General features: G+C 39.7%; 1 protein-coding gene across 4 annotated transcripts in view; it reads left to right on the forward strand.

The window, feature by feature from the left end:
• Positions 1–657: 657 nt before the first annotated feature.
• The window catches only part of glra1 (glycine receptor, alpha 1), a gene marked incomplete at both ends in the record, with an annotated part of 156,060 nt that continues 131,879 nt past the window's right edge, over positions 658–24,838 (forward strand). For 3 of the 4 annotated variants that reach the window (XM_083980419.1, XM_083980421.1, XM_083980420.1), the window contains one exon: positions 658–728. In XM_083980419.1, the coding sequence (XP_083836545.1) occupies positions 658–728 (71 nt within the window). The remainder of the gene's footprint in view (positions 729–24,838) is intronic. The other variant, XM_083980422.1, reaches the window with a different exon arrangement.

Below are 24,838 nucleotides of genomic sequence, written 5' to 3' on the forward strand. Positions count from 1 at the left end.
TCCTCCTCCTCTTCCTCCTCTTCTCCTTCATCACTGAGCCAAAAACCCGCTGGACGTCTCTGCACCTCGGACTGGATTCTGTGGATTTTTCTCTTTTTTATTTTTTTTATTTATTTTTTTTTATTACCCCCTCTTGCCCTCCTTTGCCCCCTCCCCCCTCCCCCTCTCTCCCCCTACACACACAAGCATGATGATGATGATTTCATGGCCGGTGAGGTCATGAGCATCCCGCGGCGCGAAACCAGCGACTCTGGGATCTGAAACACACACACACACACACTGACACAAACACACATTCAACACACACACACACACATACGTACAACACACACACACATTTTTGGCTGCTCACCTTGGAGGTCATAAACCACCACCACAGCCCCTCCTCCTCCTCCCCTCTCCTCCTCCTCCTCCTCCTCCTCTTCCTCCTCTTCCAGCTCTAAAGGGATTTTTCTTTTCTTTTTTCTTTCTGGAGGAATTCATTCATTCATTCATCCTCTCAGTCAGGAGGAAGGAGTGTTGTGACCCCCCCTCCTCCCCCTCTCCTCCCCTCCCCTCTCCTCTCCTCCTCCTCCTCCTCTTCCCCTCCTCAGCAACACCTTATCACCTCCTCCTCCTCTTCCTCCTCTTCCTCCTCCTCCTCCTCCACCAAACAAAATGAGACTGGCCAAAATGTGCCGACTAAACGCGCTGGGGATCTATCTGTGGGAAACGGTTGTGTTCTTCAGGTAAGAGACCAGACCACCGTGTGTGTATATGTGTGTGTGTGTGTGTGTTTGATGAAACTGAACTGAAATTTGCATTTTTATTGCTTTTGAAATGAATAAGTGTTGAGAGAAAAGGAGGGGAAGAATCCTGTCAAACTTATTGGCTTCGGTTTGTTTTTTCTTATTATAATTCTTCTTTATTGCACTTGTGAGTTGAACTGAGTCGCATCATCATCATCCAGTGTGTGTGTGTGTGTGTGTGTGTGTGTGTGTGTGTGTGTGTGTGTGTGTGTGTGTGTGTGTGTGTGTGTGTGTGTGTGTGTGTGTGTGTGTGTGGCGCAAACAGCGGCCACTAGCGGTCAGGCTGCGTCATGACGTCAGAGTCAACAGGCGTATGTGAGAGAGGGAAGAGGGAAGTGGAGTGACAAGAGCTGCACATGTTCAGCTGTGATGATGATGATGATGATGATGAGGATGAGGATGATGATGAAGGTGCAGGTCATGTCCGTCAGTCAGTGTGGTTAAAGACTTTTTAAAAGGCAAGGCATCTTTATTTATTTATATAGCACATTTCATACCAAGGCAACCCAAGGTGCTTTACATGAAGACAAAACATTTAAAAAAGAGAGAGAAGCATAAAACAGAATAAAAACAAACAAAACACTAAAAACAGACTTAAAAAAACAAAAAAAACAAGCTTCTTTTAAGCCTGTGAATATTCTCGTTTGTCCAGCTCATACGTAGTTATCTCAAGGAAATTTAAAACGAATGCAACTGGACTTGGTTATTTATTAGTCTAGAAGACGTTTCACCTTCATCCAATCAGCTTCTTTTAAGGTTAAAACAGGTTTTCATGGTGATGCCGTTTGTGTCTTTGCCTCACACGCCCCCGTCCGTCGTCTCCTCTGAAAACCTTCGTCACACTCGTCCTCGCTGCTGAATTCTTCCTCCATTATAGGAAAAAAAAAAATCCATTAATCAATTGATCGATTAACAACAACAACAACGACAACGACTGACTGAACATTCAGGCCGGATCCAAACGAGAAGCAGAAACAGCATAAATCATAAAGGCAGCGTGTGACGAAGAGGAGGGTGGAGGAGGATGATGAGTAAAAACACTGCTTCCTGCAGGGAAGGGAACTGGAGATGACCTCAAAATAACCCCCCCCCCCCCCCCATATTATGTGATGCATGAGCAACCATCTTGATAATGCATATATGCCCCCCACCTTTTCTCTTTACCTCTGTCAATCTACACTTAAGCAGAAGTCAGTGAGCCTCTCATACAGGGGTTTCTTTTACTGGCCTCTCATTCAATAACTGTAGTCCAGTGTGTTAGATCACTGGGCTGATGATCCTAAAGGTATATTACTGACCATGAGCTCGTGGGTTCGATTCCTCCCTTGGTCGTACCTTTGCATGTTGATCACTAACTTGCACTATTTGTCTATTGCGTTTGCTAATTCAGCAATGGCGTTCAGCTGCTTTCAGCATTCACACATATTTCCTTCAGGAAATACAAATTCTAGTTGTACTTCCCCTTCTTCTTCCTCTACTACACTGCAAAAACTCAAAATCTTACCAAGAATATTTGTCTTATTTCTAGTCAAAACAAATCTCATTCTACTTAAAATAAGACTCATCACATTAAAAAGCAGCTTGTTTTTTTCTTTCTTATTACAAGCATTAAAAACCTGCTTTGACTGGCAGATTTTTCGACTTATTTCAGGTGAAAATTAGTTTGAAACAAATGAAAATTAACTCAAAACAAGTTCATTTTTAGGCGATGAGTCTTATCTTAAGTGGAAAGAGATTAGTTTTGACTAGAAATGATACGTTTTGACAATAAATACGACAAATATTCTTGGTAAGATTTTGAGTTTTTGCAGTGTACTTGCCCACCTCCTCTGTGTTTTTCAGTTTTTTTACCTTCTGTCTCGGTGAATTACTGCTGTGATCCTTTAACATCTTCAGTTGGTATTATAACGTAGTGAGTGAAGGAGTTGGTGACTGATGCGTTAGTTTGTGTCTCTGTTCTTACAGAAGTGAATTCACCTCCATGACTCAGAGCTTCTGGCAGTTCAGTGAAATAATGATAATTACAATAATAACAGAAGCTGAATCTGTGTTTGTCACATGAGAGTCGACTGAGAGTTTCCCTCTGAAGCTGCTCTCACTCGTTTCATCAATTGATCGATTAATAACGACTGACTGACTGAGTCGGCTGCAGAACATTCAGGCCGGATCCAAACGAGAAGCAGAAACAGCATAAATCATAAAGGCAGCAGGAGGGTGGAGGAGGATGATGAGTAAAAACACTGCTTCCTGCAGGGAAGGGAACTGGAGATGACCTCAAAATCAACATCCCCCTTTCCCCCCATATTATGTGATGCATGAGCAACCATCTTGATAATGCATATATGCCCCCCACCTTTTCTCTTTACCTCTGCCAATCTACACTTAAGCAGAAGTCAGTGAGCCTCTCATACAGAGGTTTCTTTTACCGGCCTCTCATTCAATAACTGTATTCAAGTGGGTTAGATCACTGGGCTGATGATCCTAAAGGTCTATTACTGACCATGAGCTCGTGGGTTCGATTCCTCCCTTGGTCAAACCTTTGCATTTTGATCACTAACTTGCACTATTTGTCAATTGCGTTTGCTAATTCAGCAATGGCGTTCTGCTGCTTTCAGCATTCACACGTATTTCCTTCAGGAAATACAAATTCTAGTAGGTACTTCCCCTTCTTCCTTCTCTACTACACTGCAAAAACTCAAAATCTTACCAAGAATATATTTGTCTTATTTCTAGTCAAAATGTCTCATTTCTAGTCAAAACAAATCTCATTCTACTTAAAATAAGACTCATCACATTAAAAAGTAGCTTGTTTTTAGACACATTTTACTTTTTTCAAGCAATGATAGTGGAGCAAGTTTTTCTTTCTTATTACAAGCACAAAAGACCTGCTTTGACTGGCAGATTTTTGGACTTATTTCAGGTGAAAATTAGTTTGAAACTAATGAAAATTATCTCAAAACAAGTAAATTTTTAGGCGATGAGTCCTATTTGAAAGAGATTAGTTGTGACTAGAAATGAGACATTTTGACAAGAAATACGACAAATATTCTTGGTAAGATTTTGAGTTTTTGCAGTGTACTTGCCCACCTCCTCTGTGTTTTTCAGTTCTTTTACCTTCTGTCTCGGTGAATTGCTGCTGTGATCCTTTAACATCTTCAGTTGATAATATAACGTAGTGAAGGAGTTGGTGACTGATGCGTTAGTTTGTGTCTCTGTTCTTACAGAAGTGAATTCACCTCCATGACTCAGAGCTTCTGGCAGTTCAGTGAAATAATGATAATTACAATAATAACAGAAGCTGAACCTGTGTTTGTCACATGTGAGGCGACTGAGAGTTTCCCTCTGAAGCTGCTCTCACTCGTTTCATCTGCGTTTCATCTCCATTAATCAATTGATCGATTAATAACGACTGACTGACTGAGTCGGCTGCAGAACATTCAGGCCGGGTCCAGGCGAGAAGCAGAAACAACATAAATCATAAAGGCAGCGTGATGTGACGAAGAGGAGGGTGGAGGAGGATGATGAGTAAAAACGCTGCTTCCTGCAGGGAAGGGAACTGGAGATGACCTCAAAATCAACATGCCCATCCTCCACCCCCCCACCAACCCCCCCCCTTCACCCTCGGGGGGCAGGAGAGGAGAAAACAACAAATATGTAACAAAAAAAAAAAAAGAAACATGGCCGACTGCAGCTGAAGCAGAAGTGGAGTCAGGAAATACGACAACACAGCAGAATAATTGAAGCACGTCTGAGTTCTGGGAATAGAAGCAGATGATGATGATGCTGGGGGGGCGGGGGGGGGGGGGGGGGGGGGGTAACCGGGGGTAACGGGGGGGGGGTTGATGGAGGTGTTGTTTTGGTCGGTGTGGTCGTCGCTGTTGTCTGAGTGCACTGCAAAAAAACTCAAAATCTTACCAAGAATATTTGTCTTATTTCTAGTCCAAAACGTCTCATTCTACTTAAAATAAGACTCATCACATTAAAAGCAGCTTGTTTTTAGACACTTTTTTACTTCTTTCAAGCAGATTTTCACTTGAAATAAGTAGAAAAATCTGATAGTGGAGCAAGTTTTTCTTCCTTATTCGAGCACAAAAAACTTGCTTTCACTGGCAGATTTTTCTACTTATTTCTAGTGAAAATTAGTTTGAAACAAGTGAAAATGATCTAAAAACAAGTTCATTTTTAGGTGATGAGTCTTATTTTAAGTGGAAAGAGATTAGTTTTGACTAGAAATGAGACATTTTGACAAGAAATAAGACAAATATTCTTGGAAAGATGTTGAGTTTTTGCAGTGTGGGTTTATTCTTGTCGAGCTGTTGAACTGAGCAACATGTTGCAGCAAAAACATTCGACTGAGTCGTTAAGATGATGAAGAGGATGAAGGTTGAGCTGAGGAGGAGGAGGAGGAGGAGGAGGAGGAGGAATAGGGACGAGAGGGACAGTGTGGACCGAGCAGCAGCGACTCTGGCTGACGGCCACTTTGCGACGGCGACTAAATGCATCATCAACAAGGTGAAATGCATTTAACAGAGAGTGAAGAAGTGTCAGTGCCCTTCACTCCACTTCACAGGCTGTAAACGGCTCCTCGGGGATCATAAACAGCAGCAGGAGGGGTGGAGGGGTGAATCACTCGCTCACATGACGGACGGAGACTTTAAGGTTGAACCTCAGAGAGAGGAAGAGGAAGGACAGACACAGAGGAAGAGGAGGTTGTGTTAACGAGGCGCTGCAGCTCGTTCACTCGACTTCTCTAGAGGAGATTGAAAAGTGTGAAATTGGTCAGAAATGTGCATGTGCTTTTAAAAGATTTATCTCAAAAACGGTACTAGATATATTAGAAGTTGTACACAGGATGAATACATTAGAAGTTTGTCTACAGCTCAGAATTTGAATGAAGTCTGTAGGTAAATTATGTGGAAGCAAATGAGGTTCAAAGTAGGACCAGTAGTTTCAGAGTTTGAAGACTGTTCCAATGTATTTCTAATGGGACAAAAAATAAATAAATCAGAACTATTTGAATATTTTTAAAAGTATAAATAGTTTTAAAAGAGACAAGTCATAGCACAATGGTCCAGAAAACGCTGCACATTTTAATATATTAATTGTTGAAATAGCACAAAATATGAAGGGGGAGAAGAATGCAGAAAAAGAGCGGAAGAAGTAAGAACTAGAATTTGTATTTCCTTTCTAGAGGATGTTTCATGTTGTTGTTAATAAGTGATCAGTGTGTTGATCAGTCAACTAGTTTCATTCACAAACTCTAAGTGATAATAATAAAAATAGAGACTTTTACGTCGTCACATGGAGGAGTTGGTGTTGCATTGTGGGAAATGTAGGATCCAGAGTTTGTTAATCTTGATCCAAACTCTGAATGTTTGTTTTTCTGAAACTGCAACACTCTGACTCTTCTTCTACTACTTATTGTTGTTGTTCGTCTTCTTCTACTACTTATTGTTTTTCACCTTCTTCTTCTTCTACTATGTCTACATGTTGATCATCATTTGCACTATTTGCTAATTCAGCAATGGCGCTCAGCTGCTTTCAGCATTCACACGTATTTCCTTCAGGAAATACAAATTCTAGTTCTTACTTCTTCCCGCTCTTTTTCTGCATTCTTCTCCCCCTTCATATTTTCTGCTATTTCAACAATTAATATATTAAAATGTGCAGTGTTTTCTGGACCATTGTGCTATGACTTTTCTCTTTTCAACTATTTATACTTTTTTTTTTAAATATTCAAGTAGTTCTGATTTCTTTTTTGTCCCAGTAGAAATATATTGGAACAGTCTTCAAACTCTGAAACTACTGGTCCTACTTTGAACCTCATTTGCTTCCACATACTTTCACCTACAGACTTCATTCAAATTCTGATCTGTAGACAAACTTCTAATGTATTCAATGTGTGTACAACCTTTTCATAGCTTGCACCGTTTTTGAGATAAATCCTTTAAAAGCACATGAGGATTTCTGACCAATTTCACACTTTTCAATGAGTGTGTATTGCGTTGGCTAGAGTGTGTGACATCATCGCTAGAGTGCAGGATAGCCACAAAAGCGACTGGAACTTTTCTTCTTAAACTGCCAGCAAAGCTACAAATGACACTCTACACACAAGGATTTGGAAACAGTTTGTAGCCACGCTTGTCTTCTGTCTTAAAATATAGTCAAAAAAGCACAAAGACTTAGAGAATACTTTTAAATATTTTTTAAATGCAGCCAGGGAGCTCTCTGCTCCCATTCACACTACTTCATTTTTTTTCAGAGCCGAGCAGATGGAGCTCCAGTTTGTAACTCGCTGTAAATGTCATTATACTTTGTTTAAATTCACTCAGAATGGTCACACCTTGCACAGAAGTACCCTATTTCTACTTCTTGCTGTTTTTTCTACTATTCTGCCAAGCTTACAGCTGTCATTAAATTATCTTACATTCATCAAAGTCCCAACCTCTGTTTCTCTGAAGTGTTACCGTAGTCCAGTGGTTAAGGTGGCTGTGTACCAACCCCGAGGTCACTGGTTTGAATCCCGCCTGAGCCTGAGCAGTCTTATTGCAATGCAACTGTAGTCAGGTGGTTAGATCACTGGGCTGATGACCCTAAAGGTCTACTGACCATGAGTTTGTGGGTTCGATTCCTCCCTTGGTCGTACCTTTGCATGTTGATCACTATTTGCACTATTTGCTAATTCAGCAATGGTGTTCAGCTGCTTTCAGCATTCACACGTATTCTAGTACTTCCCCTTCTTCTTCCTCTACTACTTGCCCACCTCCTCTGTGTTTTGCAGTTCTTTTACCTTCTGTCTCTGTGAATTGCTGCTGTGATCCTTTAACATCTTCAGTTGGTATTATAGAGATTGAGAGTTTCCCTCTGAAGCTCTCACTTCTTTCATCTGCGACCTGGGAACGAGCCTGTTTACACTGAGCTCATGTTGTGTGTTAATATCTGTAGATGTATGTTTTTGTGTGTGTGTGTGTGTGTGTGTGTGTGTGTGTGTGTGTTTGTGATCTGCTTCACACCTCATCTCTACATGTGTGTGTTGACCTTGGCACGATTATTGTCAGAGAAATAACCACGGTGATTATCACGATTATTATGCATTCATACATTTCACAACACTATGAATGTGTAAAATCAAATATAGTCCAAATATAATTACATTACTAATTGTTTACACAAAATATTTCAAGTATCTATTAACATATGACCAATTATTAATAATCCCCAGGGGAAGTGTTTGAAATATTCAGGCCATATATTGTCATCTATACCAAATGTTTGCATTTATTTTAATCGTTTTTTTTTGTTTTGTTTTATTCTGTAGTTAAATGGACCAGTATCTGAGCATTTACCTTTATTTTGGCGCAACATCTGCCGATACGGTTCCAACATAATCTTTTTTGGGAAGTGACGGTATTTAGGAATCTTTATTATTAATTAATTAATTAATTGTGGCTTTTAATACCACGATTAATTGTGAAAACAGGTAATGGTGACATCCCTAGTGTTAGAGACTGTTTCAGGAGTGGACGAGAGGACGAGGTTTCATTTTCTGAGCTGCATGTGAGCAGCGTTTCTCTACCTGCTGCAGTGGCCATTTAGAGGAGGAGGAGGAGGAGGAGGAGGAGGAGGAAGAAGAAGAGGAAGAGGAGGAGGTTGTAGGCTGGGGGAGTTTTGCATTCAGCACACAGTGTTTAGTTAATGAAGCAGAGTGGGGATTTTGCCGTCTCAGCTCCCCGGGCATGGACTCTGCAGTTTGCTGCTTAATTGATATCTCTTTCCCCTCCGTCCCGACACACACACACACACACACACACACACACACACACACACACACACACACACACACACACACACACACACACACCTCATTCCACATTCAGCCTTATTACTAAACATTGATTAGCCTGTCAATGGCCAGGGCCAGACCTGATGAATACACATTTAATGCTCGCACATATCTCTCCGCCTCTCCGGCCCCGGCCCATTACTCATCAGAGAGCTGCAGCAAACACAACACAACACACACACACACACAGTATTTCAGTATTATTTCAGTATTTTATTTTACACAACACACATGAACATTGTAGACAAAACAGAAAAGGAAGAAGGCTAATGTGTTCACTATGGTCTCCCAAGAAGCTACTCTTTCCAAGAATATTTGTCTTATTTCTTGTCAAAATGTCTCATTTCATCACAGACAAAGACTTTAATCACAGACAAATAACCTACAACCCTTCCTTTATATGGACTCGAACCTGCAATCCAGGAGTGACTGTGTTGACGTTGACAGTGAATCGGCCTCTTTACCGGACGTTCAAGAGGAAACGTCACGTTGTGGTTTCAGTGTGAACGGTTCAGTTTGTTGTCGTCTCTTTACGCACTAAGAATATCTGTTATTGACCCTGGTCGTCAGATTGAGTTTCTAAACTCTGAGATTAATTCTACATCCCTTAGTTTACATATGTACTAATAACACAGATTAACATAATAATAATATTAACAATGGATGTGATGGAGGAGTTTAATCCTGCTAAAGATGATTATCCATCACAGTGGTTCCCAAACCTTTTGTGGCCAAGGCACACCAAAGGACAAGTACAAATCTCAAGGCACACCTATTGTTCAAAATAGCCTTCATAACACATCTGTAAATGTGCATAATTATTTACTAATGTCAAATAAAATGTGACAGAGACAACTAGGTTACATTACTCACAAAATCATATTTATTAACGAAATATTTCAAAAATGAATTTGAAACTTTATCAAATTAGGCTTCATCAAAGCAGCAACACAACCATTTAAACCAGACAGGTCACAATAAGGCAAAGGAAACTTTGCAAAATGTCATCACAGAGAAGTGTCAATGCCAGGAAGCTGCACCGTCCATGGTCCTACAAACTGATCAGTATTGAAACATATTGTGCGAAATATGGGGTTCTCTTTGAGGATTTTATTTTTAAGAATTGTTTTTAGGTAAAGAGTTTGCCTCTGTATTATGAAATGAGCAATGAGTAAATTAAAAATAATTATATTTTGTGTAGTTGTATATTGCAATAATAATGTATGGTTGTCACAAAATCCCACGGCACACTGGCACACCTGGACTTGTCTCACGGCACACCACCGTTTGGGAACCACTGATCCATCACATTCATCCACTGACAAAAAGAGAAAAGAGAAAAGAGAAAAGGAAGAACCAAGAAATACAAGTCAACATGACAAAGCAGATCAACGTTTGTACAGATAAACTGGTGAGGATTATTCAGCTGTTTATAAAGACTAAAAACAAAGCACTAACAGTTTATTTGAATTTATTTTACATGTATTTACGCTGAATGTGAGTGAAGGTCTGCAGATGAAACCAGACTGAGACTGAGACGAAGCTGGTGAAAAGAAAGAAAACATGGTTCAGAGATGAACTGATTGAACTGATCTGAGGCCAGTGGATAGAAGCAGACTGAGATTATGGGATGTTGTGATAACCCTCATGTTGTTGTACGGGTGTCTGGAGATCCGAGCAGCAGACGATTCATGTGTGTAGGAAATGTATGAATGAAACTAGAGACACACAGGGACATGTTGGCGTCTTGTTCGTCTGTTAAGACATGTGATAATAAAGTTGTTTGTTTCAGACAGAAGGCTAATGTTAGCGCTGGTTAGCTTCTTTTTTCAGCTTTATGATTTATAAAGGTCAATTATTCCCTCGTTTATTTATTTATTTCAGTTCAACATCGACGCAGTGAAAGTGAAGAGTGTGATCGGTCACCTGAGCCTGAGCCATCACTTCCTGTTCCAGTCCTTTCACATTAAAAGTCCCGAGGGAAATCCATGTGATTGGTTTTATTGTGAAGGGGCAAGAGAACGTATTGATTGATAGGGTTAAGATTGATTACATTGATCTGTGCATGTCCGGTGTTGGCGGCCGGTCCACCGCCGTTAGCTACCGCTGTTAGCTACCGCTGTTAGCCACCGCTGTTAGCCACCGCCGTTAGCTGCCGCTGTTAGCTGCCGCCGTTAGCTACCGCCGCTTTGTAGCCAGTCATTTTAGGCCAAAAAAGGGGTCAACGTTGAACAAATTGCAACAGAATCAAACTCAACTGATTTTGTATCCTCAACATGTCCTGAGTGAGGGGAAAAAAGCTCAGAAGAATCCCATTAGGGGAAAGTTTAGAAAAAGACCCAAATATATCCCATAATACGCCTATTCATTATTGTTCTCATGTGAATAGGGTATCATTTTTAACCTTTAGATATCTCCATGAAAATTACTGAGTTGATTACTTACATTAAGACAAACAAAAAATGTATTAACAAGTTTTTTGAAATTCTTTATTAACATGAGCAAATTTGAATACATTTGCATAAATTAACTGGATGACTTAATTATTTTTTTTCTTGTGTGAGTAGGCCTATACATGCGTGTCATTGACGTTGTCCTTTTTAGCTTGTTTTAGCCCTGGAATGGATGTGGCACCACAAATTTCGTTGCACTTGTCTGTTGCAATGACAATAAAGGCTATTTGATTTATTTGATAAATTCCACCGTTTTGACGGCACATGTATAAAGGTGCTGTGGTGGTAAAATTGGAATGAGTTGACTCCATCGGTCAACCGACAAGAAACCATTTTAATTTTCAAGATGACTGCAATTTTTCAAGACAGCCACATCCTTAGTAGAGCAGGTATGACATTACGTATGGCTAATTTACATACATACAACACCTGATAGCCTAAATGGGTTCCTTTCAGACCTTAATATTACGTTTTTTAACTGTAATATGTTAACAAGACTGAACAAGACATTTTCACCTGCTATACCCAATGTTTAGATCAGGTGTTGGTATGTTGGTATGCAAATTAGCCATAGCTACGTAAGTTGAGTTTGCTTCTGTTGCAATTTGTTCAACCTTTTTTTCATAAAATGACTGGACTATTGGTCCGTTTTTAAAGCAAGCAGCAGAAAACTGCACCATGGTGTGTGTGTGCGTGTGTGAGGGTTTACCTGTGTGTTTTAGCCTCCAAGTGTGTGTGTGTGTGTGTGTTTTCCACATTTCAAGGAGAAAAAAAAGAGGTTTTCCTGTTAAATCTGGAGCGAATGAGTGTTCAGTTTGCTGCAAACGTCTCTCCGGGGAAATTTAAATTCACTGATTTTAACTGCAATTATGTTTGAGGACGACGTTTCGTCTCCGAGTCGCAGAGCGGAGAGAGAGACAGAGAGACAAAGAGAGAGAGACACCGTCCACACACACACACACACACACACAGAGAGAGACGGACTCGGGCGCTGCCGGTGATTTGCGGCCGCCCCTCTCCGAGTTTTTACGGCCTCGTTTGTCGCAGTGCAGCCGCCACAAATACAGAAGCTGCAGATTCTCCAGAGCTGAGAAACAAACACATCCCTCTTCCTCTTCTTCCTCTTCTTCCTCTCCTCCTTCTCCCTCTTCCTCTTGTCCTTCTTCTTCTCCTTCTCCTTCTCCTCCTCATCATCATCATCATCTTTATTCACATATGAAGAGTTCATTTGCAAAAGCAGATAAGTGCCACTTTGAAAAAAAAATGAGCTGAGGCTTTGTAATTATTCTTTGCATAGTGTTGTTTTCAATAAAACTTTTTTTTTTTTAGATATGTCTGGTTTTTTACATCTCAAAGTCAAAATGAAGATTCCAGAATTTTTTGCAAATGAACTCTTTATATATAGAAAAGGTATAAAATCATTAAAATATTTGTAATTCCATATGTGAAATGGGAAAAACCCTGAGAAGCTCGAGAGCTTTTAAAAGGAGCAACACAGGCCTACGAAAGAAGAAGACATACACATATGCTACATAATACACTTAGCATGAAATGAACCCTAAATATATTCCAAACACTCACACTCTTACATCACAGGGTAATCTACATTTTCACTCTCACACACTCACATACATCCCATAACCCCCCCCCCCCCCAAAAGGAGAGAGAGAAAAAAAAACTCCTAATCCTAACAAGTACCAAGTAGCCTGGTCAGCAACAGTCACAAATCATAATTGTAAACATGAGAAACTGACATCACTATCATTCATATTTCATATTTCAGCAGCAGTTGCCTCTTTTTTCAATAGGGTTAGGTGTGCTGCATCTAATGACTGAACCTGTTGAAGCTTCATGGTTTTGTTTCTGCGTTGAGGAAAGTCTCTCTGACGTCTGTAAATGTTTCACTCCAGTCCGACACAGATCACTGATCATGTGTTCTCATCTTACTTTTCTTTTCTCTCTCTCACCCTTCAACCTGCCAGACCATAAACCACTGCAAATGAGAGTTTTATTCTTCATGTTCTGCCTGGTAAAGTGTTAGAGGAGAATCTCTTTTTGTTCTTTTGCATCAGATGACGTTTTTTTTCTCCAGCTCCAACAGTTTTAACAAATTCCTATAATTTCATTATTCCATCATATTTTTATACTAAAACCTGCCACATAATCAAAGACTTCTGCTGCAACAGTCACAATAAAACACCGGTGTGGGTGACGTGGCGTCCTGTCAGACTCTGTTTAAAGGGATAGTTCACCCAAAATTGAAGTTTCATACTCATGATCTCCTCCCCCTCATGTGGACTAAGGGCTGGGAGAAGTTTCAGAGTCCTCCGTGGCTTCTCTGAGTTACAGGGGGTCTCGGCGTAGCAGTGCATGTCCATATAACGGTTGCAAATGGATACCAACTGTCTTCGTAACAAAATGACACACCAAAAAACATCCAGATACCTCCATGCTGCTCGTATGTAATGTCCGTCTTGTATTGAAGCCCCGACATGAGAAATTGTCCCGAAAAAAAAAGTCTATATTTCAAGCTTGTTTTGTAGCGGAAGCTTCTTGAAGCTCCTCTTCCTGGTTCGTCCAAATGTGACGAACCAGGAAGAGGAGCTTCAAGAAGCTTAGAAATATAGACTTATTTAATTTTTTTCGGGACAATTTCGCATTTCGGGGCTTCAATACTGAGCACTGGATGTTGCACCAAAGACACATTGTAATGTTGGATTTATGTTGTGAATGGAGTTAGGAGGTAGTTTGTGTTTTCTCTTTATATGTGACATTTGAGGGTAACATTTATGCTTTCTGTAAATGTATGCTTTTGGTATTTTGTTTTTATTTGTGTGAAACTTTGGACGTCATGGGACGCAAGACAAATTTCAGAGTGATCTGACAATAAAGTGTAATCTTATCTTATCTTATCTTATCTTAATACCAGACGGACATTACATACGAGCAGCATGGAGGTATTTGGATGTTTTTTGGTGTGTCTTTTTGTTACGAAGACAGTTGGTATCCATTCTCAACCGTCATATGGACATGCACTGCTACGCCGAGACCCCCTGTAACTCAGAGAAGCCACGGAGGACTCTGAAACTTCTCCCAGCCCTTAGTCCACATGAGGGGGAGGAGATCATGAGTATGAAACTTCAATTTTGGGTGAACTATCCTTTTAACGTGGAGGCTCGACAGCGTCCGACATCCTCCACTTCTTCTTCTTCACTTACAATCATTTAAAGGAACGACCTTCTGCAAATCGCCGAATTTCAACATCAATTTACTTCATGAAACCGGTCGAGACGGATTTAATTCAGCCTGTGATGTGACGTGATGGAGGTGTGTGTGTGTGTGTGTGTGTGTGTGTGTGTGTGTGTGTGTGTGTGTGTGTGTGTGTGTGTGTGTGTGTGTGTGTGGTCTCAAGGCCAGCTGAAGGTTAGCGTTAGCGTCCAGAGCTAACGAGCTGCTGCTAATATAAATGATAGATTACATCGTCCCTATGGATTCTGCTGCTGCTGAATATATTTATATTTTCCCCTTCAACAGCCGCTCGATGGTGTTGCACAGGAAGACGTGTGAGCGCCGTGGCAACCGTCGTAGCGACCGTAGCAACCGTAACGTCGATGCTCTGGATGAGTTTGCATGTGTGTTTGTGTGTGACGCTCGTTTCCACTTGAGAGAATTAAGTGGTTTATTGAATCTAAGAAGAAATCCATAGAGGGAAAAGGTCTTTCTGCACGACACACGGAGATGAGGAGTTTGCATACGGAGCAGTGGCGAAAGTAGCATTAATGCAAGTGATGCCGTTGCATTAGGGCCCGTGGCCAAAAAAGGCCTGTGGTGGTGAACTCTGGTAACAATTACAGTAAATTAAACATTTCAAAAAATAAAATTATCAATTGGTGGTACTGTATTAACATCTTGGCTTTTACATCTTTACTGTAATCCATTGATGTTATTCTGCATTATGGGGATTTGCTTTCAATATCTGGTCATTCAGTTTTTTATCCCCGCAAAAATAAAAAATAAAAAGCCAAGGGAAGAGCCGCTAGCCTATTATCTATCTATCTATCTATCTATCTATCTATCTATCTATCTATCTATCTATCTATCTATCTATCTATCTATCTATCTATCTATCTATCTATCTATCTATCTATCTATCTATCTATCTATCCATCTATCTATCTATCTATCTATCTATCATTACGTAGTACAGTCTGTGGCCGGAGCACACATTTATTTAGGAAAAGTGTAATTGGTGCAGATTAAACTAGTAAATGAATGCTGCTCTGCATCCCAACTCTTCCCTTCTATCCTAACTCTTTTAAACAGTAACAACAGAACCATTTGATTATGTTATAGATTTTCCATCTTTTCTGAGCATCAGAATTGTTTGAAATTAATATAATAGGCCTAATAATAATAATAATAATAATAATAAAAAGCCTGTCCCATATAGACGCCTGTCTCTAACATAAGCCCTAACATCGGCCCCTGTTGTTATAGCAATAATTTCAATCATTTTGCATTGGGGCCCGTAGCAGACTACTTTTGCCACTGATACGGAGCGTTGTTGTTGTTGCATGGTTACGTTCACGGTAACGAGCTGTGTAAGCGTCCAGAAACAAGGAGGGAGAGGGAGGGAGAAGGAGAAGGAGAGGGATAGATAGATCTGAGGGCCAAGTGAAGGATGCCTCGTCTGATCCACTCTTTCATCCATATGCTCTTCTAAAAGTTACTGAACTCAACATTTGTCATAATGTCTGCACCATGTAGCTACTCTGTTGTCAATATGCTTAACGACAGACTATGTGACCTTATTCCAATCTCCTCTCCATCACATCACATCACATGCCTATAATCAGACTATAGGAAAAGGTGTCATAAACAGAAACTCAAATGTACTACACTGCAAAAACTATAAATCTTTCCAAGAATATTTGTCTCATTTCTAGTCAAAACTAAACTCTTTCCACTTAAAATAAGACTCATCACCTAAAAATGTACTTGTTTTTAGATCATTTTCACTTGTTTCAAACTAATTCTCACTTGAAATAAGTAGAAAAATCTGCCAGTGAAAGTAAGTTTTTTGTGCTTGTAATAAGAAAGAAAAACTTGCTCCACTGTCAGATTTTTCTACTTATTTCAAGTGAAAATCTGCTTGAAAGAAGTAAAAAGTGTCTAAAAACAAGCTGCTTTTAATGTGATGAGTCTTATTTTAAGTAGAAAGAGATTTGTTTTGACTAGAAATGAGACAAATATTCTTGGTAAGATGTTGAGTTTTTGCAGTGTAGTTTCAGTCTAGTTTGTAAAGGTCCAGCAGTTCTGGAACGATCTTCACAAAGACCTACAAACATCTTCAACTGCACTAGTTTTTCAAAAAGAGATTGAAGAGGCGACTGCTGCTGAAATATGAAATATGCATGATAGTGATGTCATTTTTTCATGTTTACAGTTATGATTTGTGACTGTTGCTGACCAGGCTACTTGGTACACTGCAAAAACTCTACAACTTACCAAGAATATTTGTCTTATTTCTAGTCAAAACTAATCTCATTCTACTTAAAATAAGACTCATCACATAAAAAGCAGCTTGTTTTTAGACACTTTTTACTTCTTTCAAGCAGATTTTCACTTGAAATAAGTAGAAAAATCTGATAGTGGAGCAAGTTTTTCTTTCTTATTACAAGCACAAAAAACTTGCTTTCACTGGCAGATTTTTCTACTTATTTCAAGTGAAAATTAGTTTGAAACAAATGAAAATGATCTAAAAACAAGTTAATTTTTAGGTGATGAGTCTTATTTTAAGTGGAAAGAGATTAGTTTTGACTAGAAATGAGACATTTTGACAAGAAATAAGACAAATATTCTTGGAAAGATTTTGAGTTTTTGCAGTGTACTATAATGAACAATATTAACACATGTCAGTGTTATTTAATGACTATTAGTGTAAATGATTTACTACAACACCAGTGTTAATAAACTATAACTCTTGTGGTGTAAATGATCAACACTGTCATAGATGACAACACTATAATAACTATGGTAGTGTTCATTATTTAGACTTTAGTGTTATTTAACAGCTATTATGGCTGTTATCCTAGCTACTATACTATCTACAGGAACTGACACAACTCTAGTTGGACTGTAATAAAAGTCTAGAAGCTCCCACCACGCAGAGATACATCCTCTGGTTGTTGTTTAGTTTGAACAGGAACATTAATGATGATGAGTCATGGTCAGATGAGAAGACTTTTATAAAAACTCTTTAATGATGATGATGAATGATGGTTGTGGCCTCGGCTGCTGCTTATTGATCCTGATAGCTGCTTTTCATCTGAGTCATTCTCCTTTCATTCTGCTCCTCTCCTTCTCCTTCTTCTTTCTCCTCCATGTTGACGACATCATGAAGTCATGAAGTGTGTTTGTTGTAGTGACAGAGACGAGTCCTTCGTTAGGTTTTAGTTACACACTCTACAGGTCAGTAAACATATCGATGGTCTGAGGTGTTTGAACGCACCGCATGGTTCTTCTTTTAGTCGTTTATTATCCAAAGCAGGTAAAAAAAAACATAAAAAAACATCGATCAACGAATTCAGTAACTTAAAGGGGTAGTTCAACATTTTGTCAAATCGGCCCATTGCCATAATCCCTATAGTCATAGCAGTAGGTTCGTTACCTTTAATTGTCGGTGCAAGCTGTTTTTAGAACGGCGGAGCAGAGCCGTGAGCTGCTCAGAGCTACGCTACGGAGGCTCATTATGGGATTTCTTGGTTTCCCTCATCAAACTCATCAAATACACAATCCAACAACTCCACAACGCTCTGGTGGACAAGTTGTGAGCTGCACATTCACCACGCTATGAGATAATAACACAACGTTACCACACAGAGTTGTTTTAGAGGGAAATTCATGCAAAACCGCTGATGCACGTTGCCTTCAGGGACAGTTTTTCATCATCAGTCTCTGCATTTCCCTCTAAAACAACTCAATTAAAGGTAACGAACCTACTGCTATGACTATAGAGATTATGGCAATGGGCCAATTTGCCAAAATGTTGAACTATCCCTTTAAAAGTAAAAAGTAAACAATAGTTGTGGTCAAAAACTTTATGCAACCACCGTCTGTCCACAAGTAACGTGATGCTACAGTGACACAATACATTTAAGTTAAAGATACTAATATATATTAATCCTTTGCAGGAAATGACAATGTTACCACAAACACGCATCATGCACAAAAATACACAATAACAACAATATTGCACAACCCGTTACAAACTTGTGTCAGTGAATAAGAGCAGCAAGGTCTAAAATAAGATTTAAAAAGGAGGGAGAGACGCTGTCACATGATTACAGATATTAACAGAAGCCAACATGGCAGATGCACATGATCACTGTGAGTTAAACATTTCTACAAAAATTAATTACCAAGTCAAATGATAGAAACGTAACTGCTGTGTGTGTGTGTGTTTTAAATGCTTTAAATGGCTGCAACACATGATGACGTCATCATCTGGTCTAAACGCTGGTTCAGCTTCAGCAGACCGACGCTCTGCAGAGCTGCAGCACATCAACACTAAACAATTATCGGTCCGAGGCATCGACGGTCTGGACGGTCCCTCTGAGTCCACACTGCAAATTCAATTATCTGATTCCAATTGATTAGAATGAAATGAAATGCAGCCGCTTGAGAATTCAATTTAAAAAACAGATAGATAAATAAAGAAAATAAATAAATAAATAACTGCTGGTGTTCGGCCCCGAGGGAGAGAAGCTGTCGGGGGTCAGAGGTCACAGCAGCTCTGCAGCTCTGCAGCCGGCCGGCCGCGATTTATGGTGCTGCTCAAGGACACACACACACACACACACACACACACACACACACACACACACACACACACACACACACACACACACACACACACACACACACACACACACACACACACACACACACACACACACACACACACACACACACACCCTGAGAAAGCAGCGGTGTCAGTGAACAGACTCTGCTGCTGCTTGAGCCAAATTAAAGCTGTGTGTTATTTATGAAGCTGCTTCTTCCCCTCGGGCCGTTTCATTTGTTCTGCAGCGACGTTTATCACTCACGTCTCCCATCACAACTAATCATAACACACACACACACATATATATATATTTATATTTATATTCATACATATATAGTATATATAGGTTGTTTTGTTTTTTCCCTCTGATCAATTTCCTCAGGTCGTCTAATGAAAAACAATCGACTGCTGCTGTGCTGCCGTTCGCTGCCGTTTGCTGCCATCCTCCCCAACACTAATTAACTTCTGGGCAGGTTCATTTCCAAAACTTGATGTATGATAATACATTATTGATTAGCAGACAGAGACAGATTTGCACCATAAATAACAGAGTATATTATCAACGAGGCGTCGGTGCTGTAACTCAGCTAGTGGAGTTTGGACGGGTGAAGCAGTTCAGTTCCACATCACATCCTCTGAAGCTCTGCACTGCAAAAACTCAGAATCTTTACAAGAATATTTGTCTTCTTTCTTGTCAAAATGTCTCATTTCTGGTCAAAACTAAACTCTTTCCACTTAAAATAAGACTCATCACCTAAAAATGAACTTGTTTTTAGATCATTTTCACTTGTTTCAAACTAATTTTCACTTGAAATAAGTAGAAAAATCTGCCAGTGAAAGCAAGTTGTTTTGTGTTTGTAATAAGAAAGAAAAACTTGCTCCACTATCAGATTTTTCTACTTATTTCAAGTGAAAATCTGCTTGAAAGAAGTAAAAAGTGTCTAAAAACAAGCTGCTTTTAATGTGATGAGTCTTATTTTAAGTAGAATGAGATTTGTTTTGACTAGAAATAAGACAAATATTCTTGGTAAGATTTTGAGTTTTTGCAGTGTGGTTCCTTTTTCCTGTTTGGTTGTTGTAAATCCACCTCATCAGTTCATTTTCATTATTAACTTTATGTTTTAATTGTTAAAACTAACACATGCAGCTGAGAGGAACGAGCAGTTTCTCCTGTAATGAACTGCAGCAGCTGCAGGAAGGAAAGAAAGAACCGAGTCACAGGGATATTTGTAAAAAAAAAAAAAAAAAGGAGTAGAAATGTAAATTTATGCAAAAAGGAATAATTTCCTAACAAATCATGCATCAGCTAAATGTTTTCATTAGTTTAAAATATGGATTATTACGTGGTTAAAAGCTGAGGAAGTCGTCTGCGTTCGGAGCCTCTGGGGTTAGAAAACTGCTCGGGAATTTAAATCTAGACTTCCACTTTCATTTCCAACTTTTCCCCCCAAAGCTTTTTTAATTTCAGAAGCTTTAATATCACATGGAGCTAGTTCCAGTTCCAGCTTCCGGACTGCAGAGTCTCACAGGCTTTTATTACTGTAATGCAGCCGGTCCCAGTGGGAATCGAACCTGCTCCTCCGCACACACTGAGGTTGTTACTCAGGAGACTCACATTTAGTGTTTAGTGTTTAATGTTTAGCTTTAGTGATGCAGATGAGCTGAGATGAGTAATTGGCCAATTAAAACAGAGTCTATTTTTAAAGGTCCCATATTGTTTTTCAACCATTTCACATGGGTCTAAGTTGTCCAACCATATACAGTAGTATTCCTAGTGTATTGTCCCCAAATCAATCTGCAGCTCTACATCTCAGTAATCTAAAAGTGGCTCTCCAGAGCTCTGCAGAGAACGAGCCGTTTCTGTGTCTGCACCTTGAAATGCAGATAAGATGTGTAAACCACGTCCACTCCACACCTGTCACGGGGAGAGAGGGTGTGGTTTTCACTCCACACTGCAAAAAATCTAATATCTTACCAAGAATATTTGTCTTATTTTTAGTCAAAACTAATCTCATTCTACTTAAAATAAGACTCATCACATTAAAAAGCAGCTTGTTTTTAGACACTTTTTACTTCTTTCAATCAGATTTTCACTTGAAATAAGTAGAAAAATCTGATAGTGGAGCAAGTTTTTCTTTCTTATTACAAACACAAAAAACTTGCTTTCACTGGCAGATTTTTCTACTTATTTCAAGTGAAAATGTGTTTGAAACAAGTGAAAATGATCTAAAAACAAGTTGATTTTCAGGTGATGAGTCTTATTTTAAGTGGAAAGAGGTTTTTTTTTTACTAGAAATGAGACATTTTGACAAGAAATAAGACAAATATTCTTGGAAAGATTTTGAGTTTTTGCAGTGCAGGTACATGTGCCAGTGTTGACATTGGGAATAGGGATGGGGTCGGGCATTGATTTCCGAAAAAAAAAAAAAAAAAGGCATATTGTCTGGAAAAAATGTAAATGTTCCTTTTTTACTGTGGCAGAAGGAGAAACATGGAGAGACTCCTACAGCCATCAGAAAGTTCTGTGTGAACCTTGATTCCGTGATGAGAATTTCTGGTCAAAACGAACCTTTTTCCACTTAAAACAAGACTCATCACCTAAAAATTAACTTGTTTTTAGATCATTTTCACTTGTTTCAAAATAATTTTCACTTGAAATAAGTAGAAAAATCTGCCAGTGAAAGCAAGTTGTTTTGTGCTTGTAATAAGAAAGAAAAACTTCATCCAAGTAAAAAGTGTCTAAAAACAAGCTACTTTTAATGTGATGAGTCTTATTTTAAGTAGAATGAGATTTGTTTTGACTAGAAATAAGACAAATATTCTTGGTAAGATTTTGAGTTTTTGCAGTGTACGGAATTCCCAAAAATTAAAACGGAATTTGGGGAAAAAATGAAACGGATGGTTTGTATAGTTTTTTAAACGTTAACACCACTGACATCAGCCTTCTTTTGGAGGTGGATGTTGAATATTCTGGTTTCCTTGTAGAGGTACAAGTTAATTTCTGCGGTGAGAGACTGTAGAGTGGCTTATTCCCTCCCCCTGGGGGGCATATTATGGTCTGTTTGTCTTGCACAGCTGCTGCTCTGCTATTGTGGCCCATTGGTTTGGTGCTCCGAGGCTCGTCTGAGTCTTTTGTGTCTTTTGTGGTGGATTTTACTTCTTTTTTCTTGCTGTAGAGTAGTAGTTTCTGCAGACGTGGACGTGTTTAACTCGTGTCGGTGTGAAATGTTGATTTTTTATTTTTGTATCTGAGGAAGAAACAGAAAACTCTGAGTGTTTATCTGGTCAGATTCTGCAGATTCTGTGACTATGAAGCATTGAAATTAGGGCTGCCCCCGACCAAAGATTTTGTTGGTCGACCAGTAGTCGTCACTTATGGCGATTAGTCGACTAATCGACCCCCCACCTTGAGGGAAAAAAAAAAAATTATTATTTTTTTTTTTTTTATATATTTTTTTTTTGCCCGCAGTCAGGTTGAGAATTAATTAATTAATGCTCGTGACTCCGGCCGTGTTGGGTCCGAGATTCAACAACAAGCCGGTCGGGTTTCACCGTTATTACCGGCAGAATGCCCGTTTATCACCAATAAACACAGTAGATGAGGAGGGTAAAAAGTTACTGAGCTCAGGCTGTGTGACGGGGGTGCGGGGGTGGGGGTCCGCGGCGTGGAGCGGTGCGGCATAGACATGTCTCTATGGGCGCGGGTCTCTGACTGCAGCGGGGACTATCATGGATCCGCTCCGTGACACTGAGACTGGCCGCCGGTGAGCGCTGTGGGACGGGACCGGGGCTCAGACAGCACCGCTAATGGTGACAGCGGTGATACGAGAGAGACTGCCGTGCCGTGTAAAAAAAAAAAAAAAAAGTGTCACGTCACGACTTCCTGTATCTGGACCTTCAAAATAAAAGCCCCATAACCTTTCATATACAGTTCAGTCATTGATGTTGGCTTAATTTTGACAAGACACGGCTCCAAATGTTGTTTTTTTTTTTTCCTGCGACCAATCGACCAATGAAATTTTGGTCGGCTAATGATTTTTTGGTCGACCAGTGCTTGGTCGACTATTTGGGGGCAGCCCTAATTGAAATCCATCCAATCACCAACTATCGTTTAAAAACCAGGTGAAAAACAAGGAAACAACTTTTACACCAATAATTTATTTGACTGGAAACAGTTTAAAGCTGAGAAGAATGAATATTATGTTGGTACTTGAAGTACTACACTAGTGTAGTGTTATGGTGCATCATGCAGTATTTGTTCTGGGAAAAGTGTTGTCAATAAATGTAAAGTAATTTATATTTCTATTTGGTTATAAAAAAGTCTCATGTTAATGTGGATGAATCTACGTTACCACTTGTTAACAGGGTTCCTACGCATGTATGGAAAGTATGGAAAAGTATGGAATTTGATTTTATGCATTTCAAGGTCTGGAAAAGTCTGGAAAATGGAAACTATTGTATGGAAAAATATTTATCTTAATACTTCTCTGGGTTTGGTCTTATCTGAAGTTATTTGGGTTCATTATTTGTATGCACTATTATACCCAGCTACAATCTCCTGGAAATGATTTGGTTACAGCATTCAGAATAATGAAAACAAATGATAAATTGCATGATTTTTTTATGTTATGCACATCTATTTACTCAAATATCACAAATAATTTGAATTTTTTTACAGATAAGTCTAGAAATTAGGGTCTGGAGAAAGTATGGAATTTGGAAATGTAAAATGTGTAGGAACCCTGTGTTAACGGGTCCATTTTCAATAAATATATCATTTTGTCTCTATCGTTATTTTGCTCTTTTAATTAGTGGTGGACATGCTGGGCGAGCCGACCAGCGTTTCTTTACTTTCCTCAGCTATTGTGGACCGTTGGTTTGGAGCTCCGAGGCTCGTCTGAGTCTTTTGTGGTGGATTTTACTTCTTTTTCTTGTTGTTGTTGTAGAGAGTGTAGTAGTTTCTGCAGACGTGGTGGACGTGTTTAACTCGTGTCGGTGTGAAATGTTGATTTTTTATTTTCCTATCTGAGGAAGAAAAAGGAAAACTCTGGGAGTGTTTATCTGGTCTGAGTCCAGAGTGTTTCCCCGACCGTCTGCAGAGATCAGAGGAAAACCATCCCGAGGTCGAGTCCTCAGCACGGGAACACCACTCTCTCTCTGTGTGTGTGTGTGTGTGTGTGTGTGTGTGTGTGTGTGTGTGTGTGTGTGTGTGTGTGTGTGTGTGTGTGTGTGTGTAGGTGTGTGTAGGTGTGTATAGGTGTGTGTGTGTGTGTGTGTGATGTAGCTAAACGCCAGGAATGAGATCAATTAGGGATCTCAGGTCTTCGGAGGCTTGGGGAGCATAATGAGGAACGCTTACGGCTAATGATCGGAGCTCCTCTCTGTCTGTCGGCATATTACACGTCAGCGAAGGACGACTCAGCTCTTTATTCTCCTTTTTCCTCTGTGCTGCCTCAGCGTTGTTGGCCGCCGGTCTCCACGGCGACCACGGCCAACATTGATCTGGGAATAATTAAAGCAAATCCAAACTTTGATCATGGAAAACCAACAGGACAGAAATGAAAGCAGCGAGAACCAGAGAGAGTTTGACTGTGTGAGGATCAGAACGTTTTCTCTTTACATTCAAACTGTCATTGACTTCAGAATAGGTTAATCAGTGGTTTAAAGGGATAGTTCAACATTTTTGTCAAACTGGCCCATTGCCATAATCCCTATAGTCATAGCAGTAGGTTCGTTACCTTTAATTGTCGGTGCAAGCTGTTTTTAGAACGGTGGAGCAGAGCCGTGAGCTGCTCAGAGCTACGCTACGGAGGCTCATTATGGGATTTCTTGGTTTCACCTCATCAAACTCATCAAATACACAATCCAACAACTCCACAACGCTCTGGTGGACAAGTTGTGAGCTGCA

The sequence above is a fragment of the Trachurus trachurus genome, assembly GCF_905171665.1.
Source record: "Trachurus trachurus genome assembly, chromosome: 10".
NCBI lineage: Eukaryota > Metazoa > Chordata > Actinopteri > Carangiformes > Carangidae > Trachurus > Trachurus trachurus.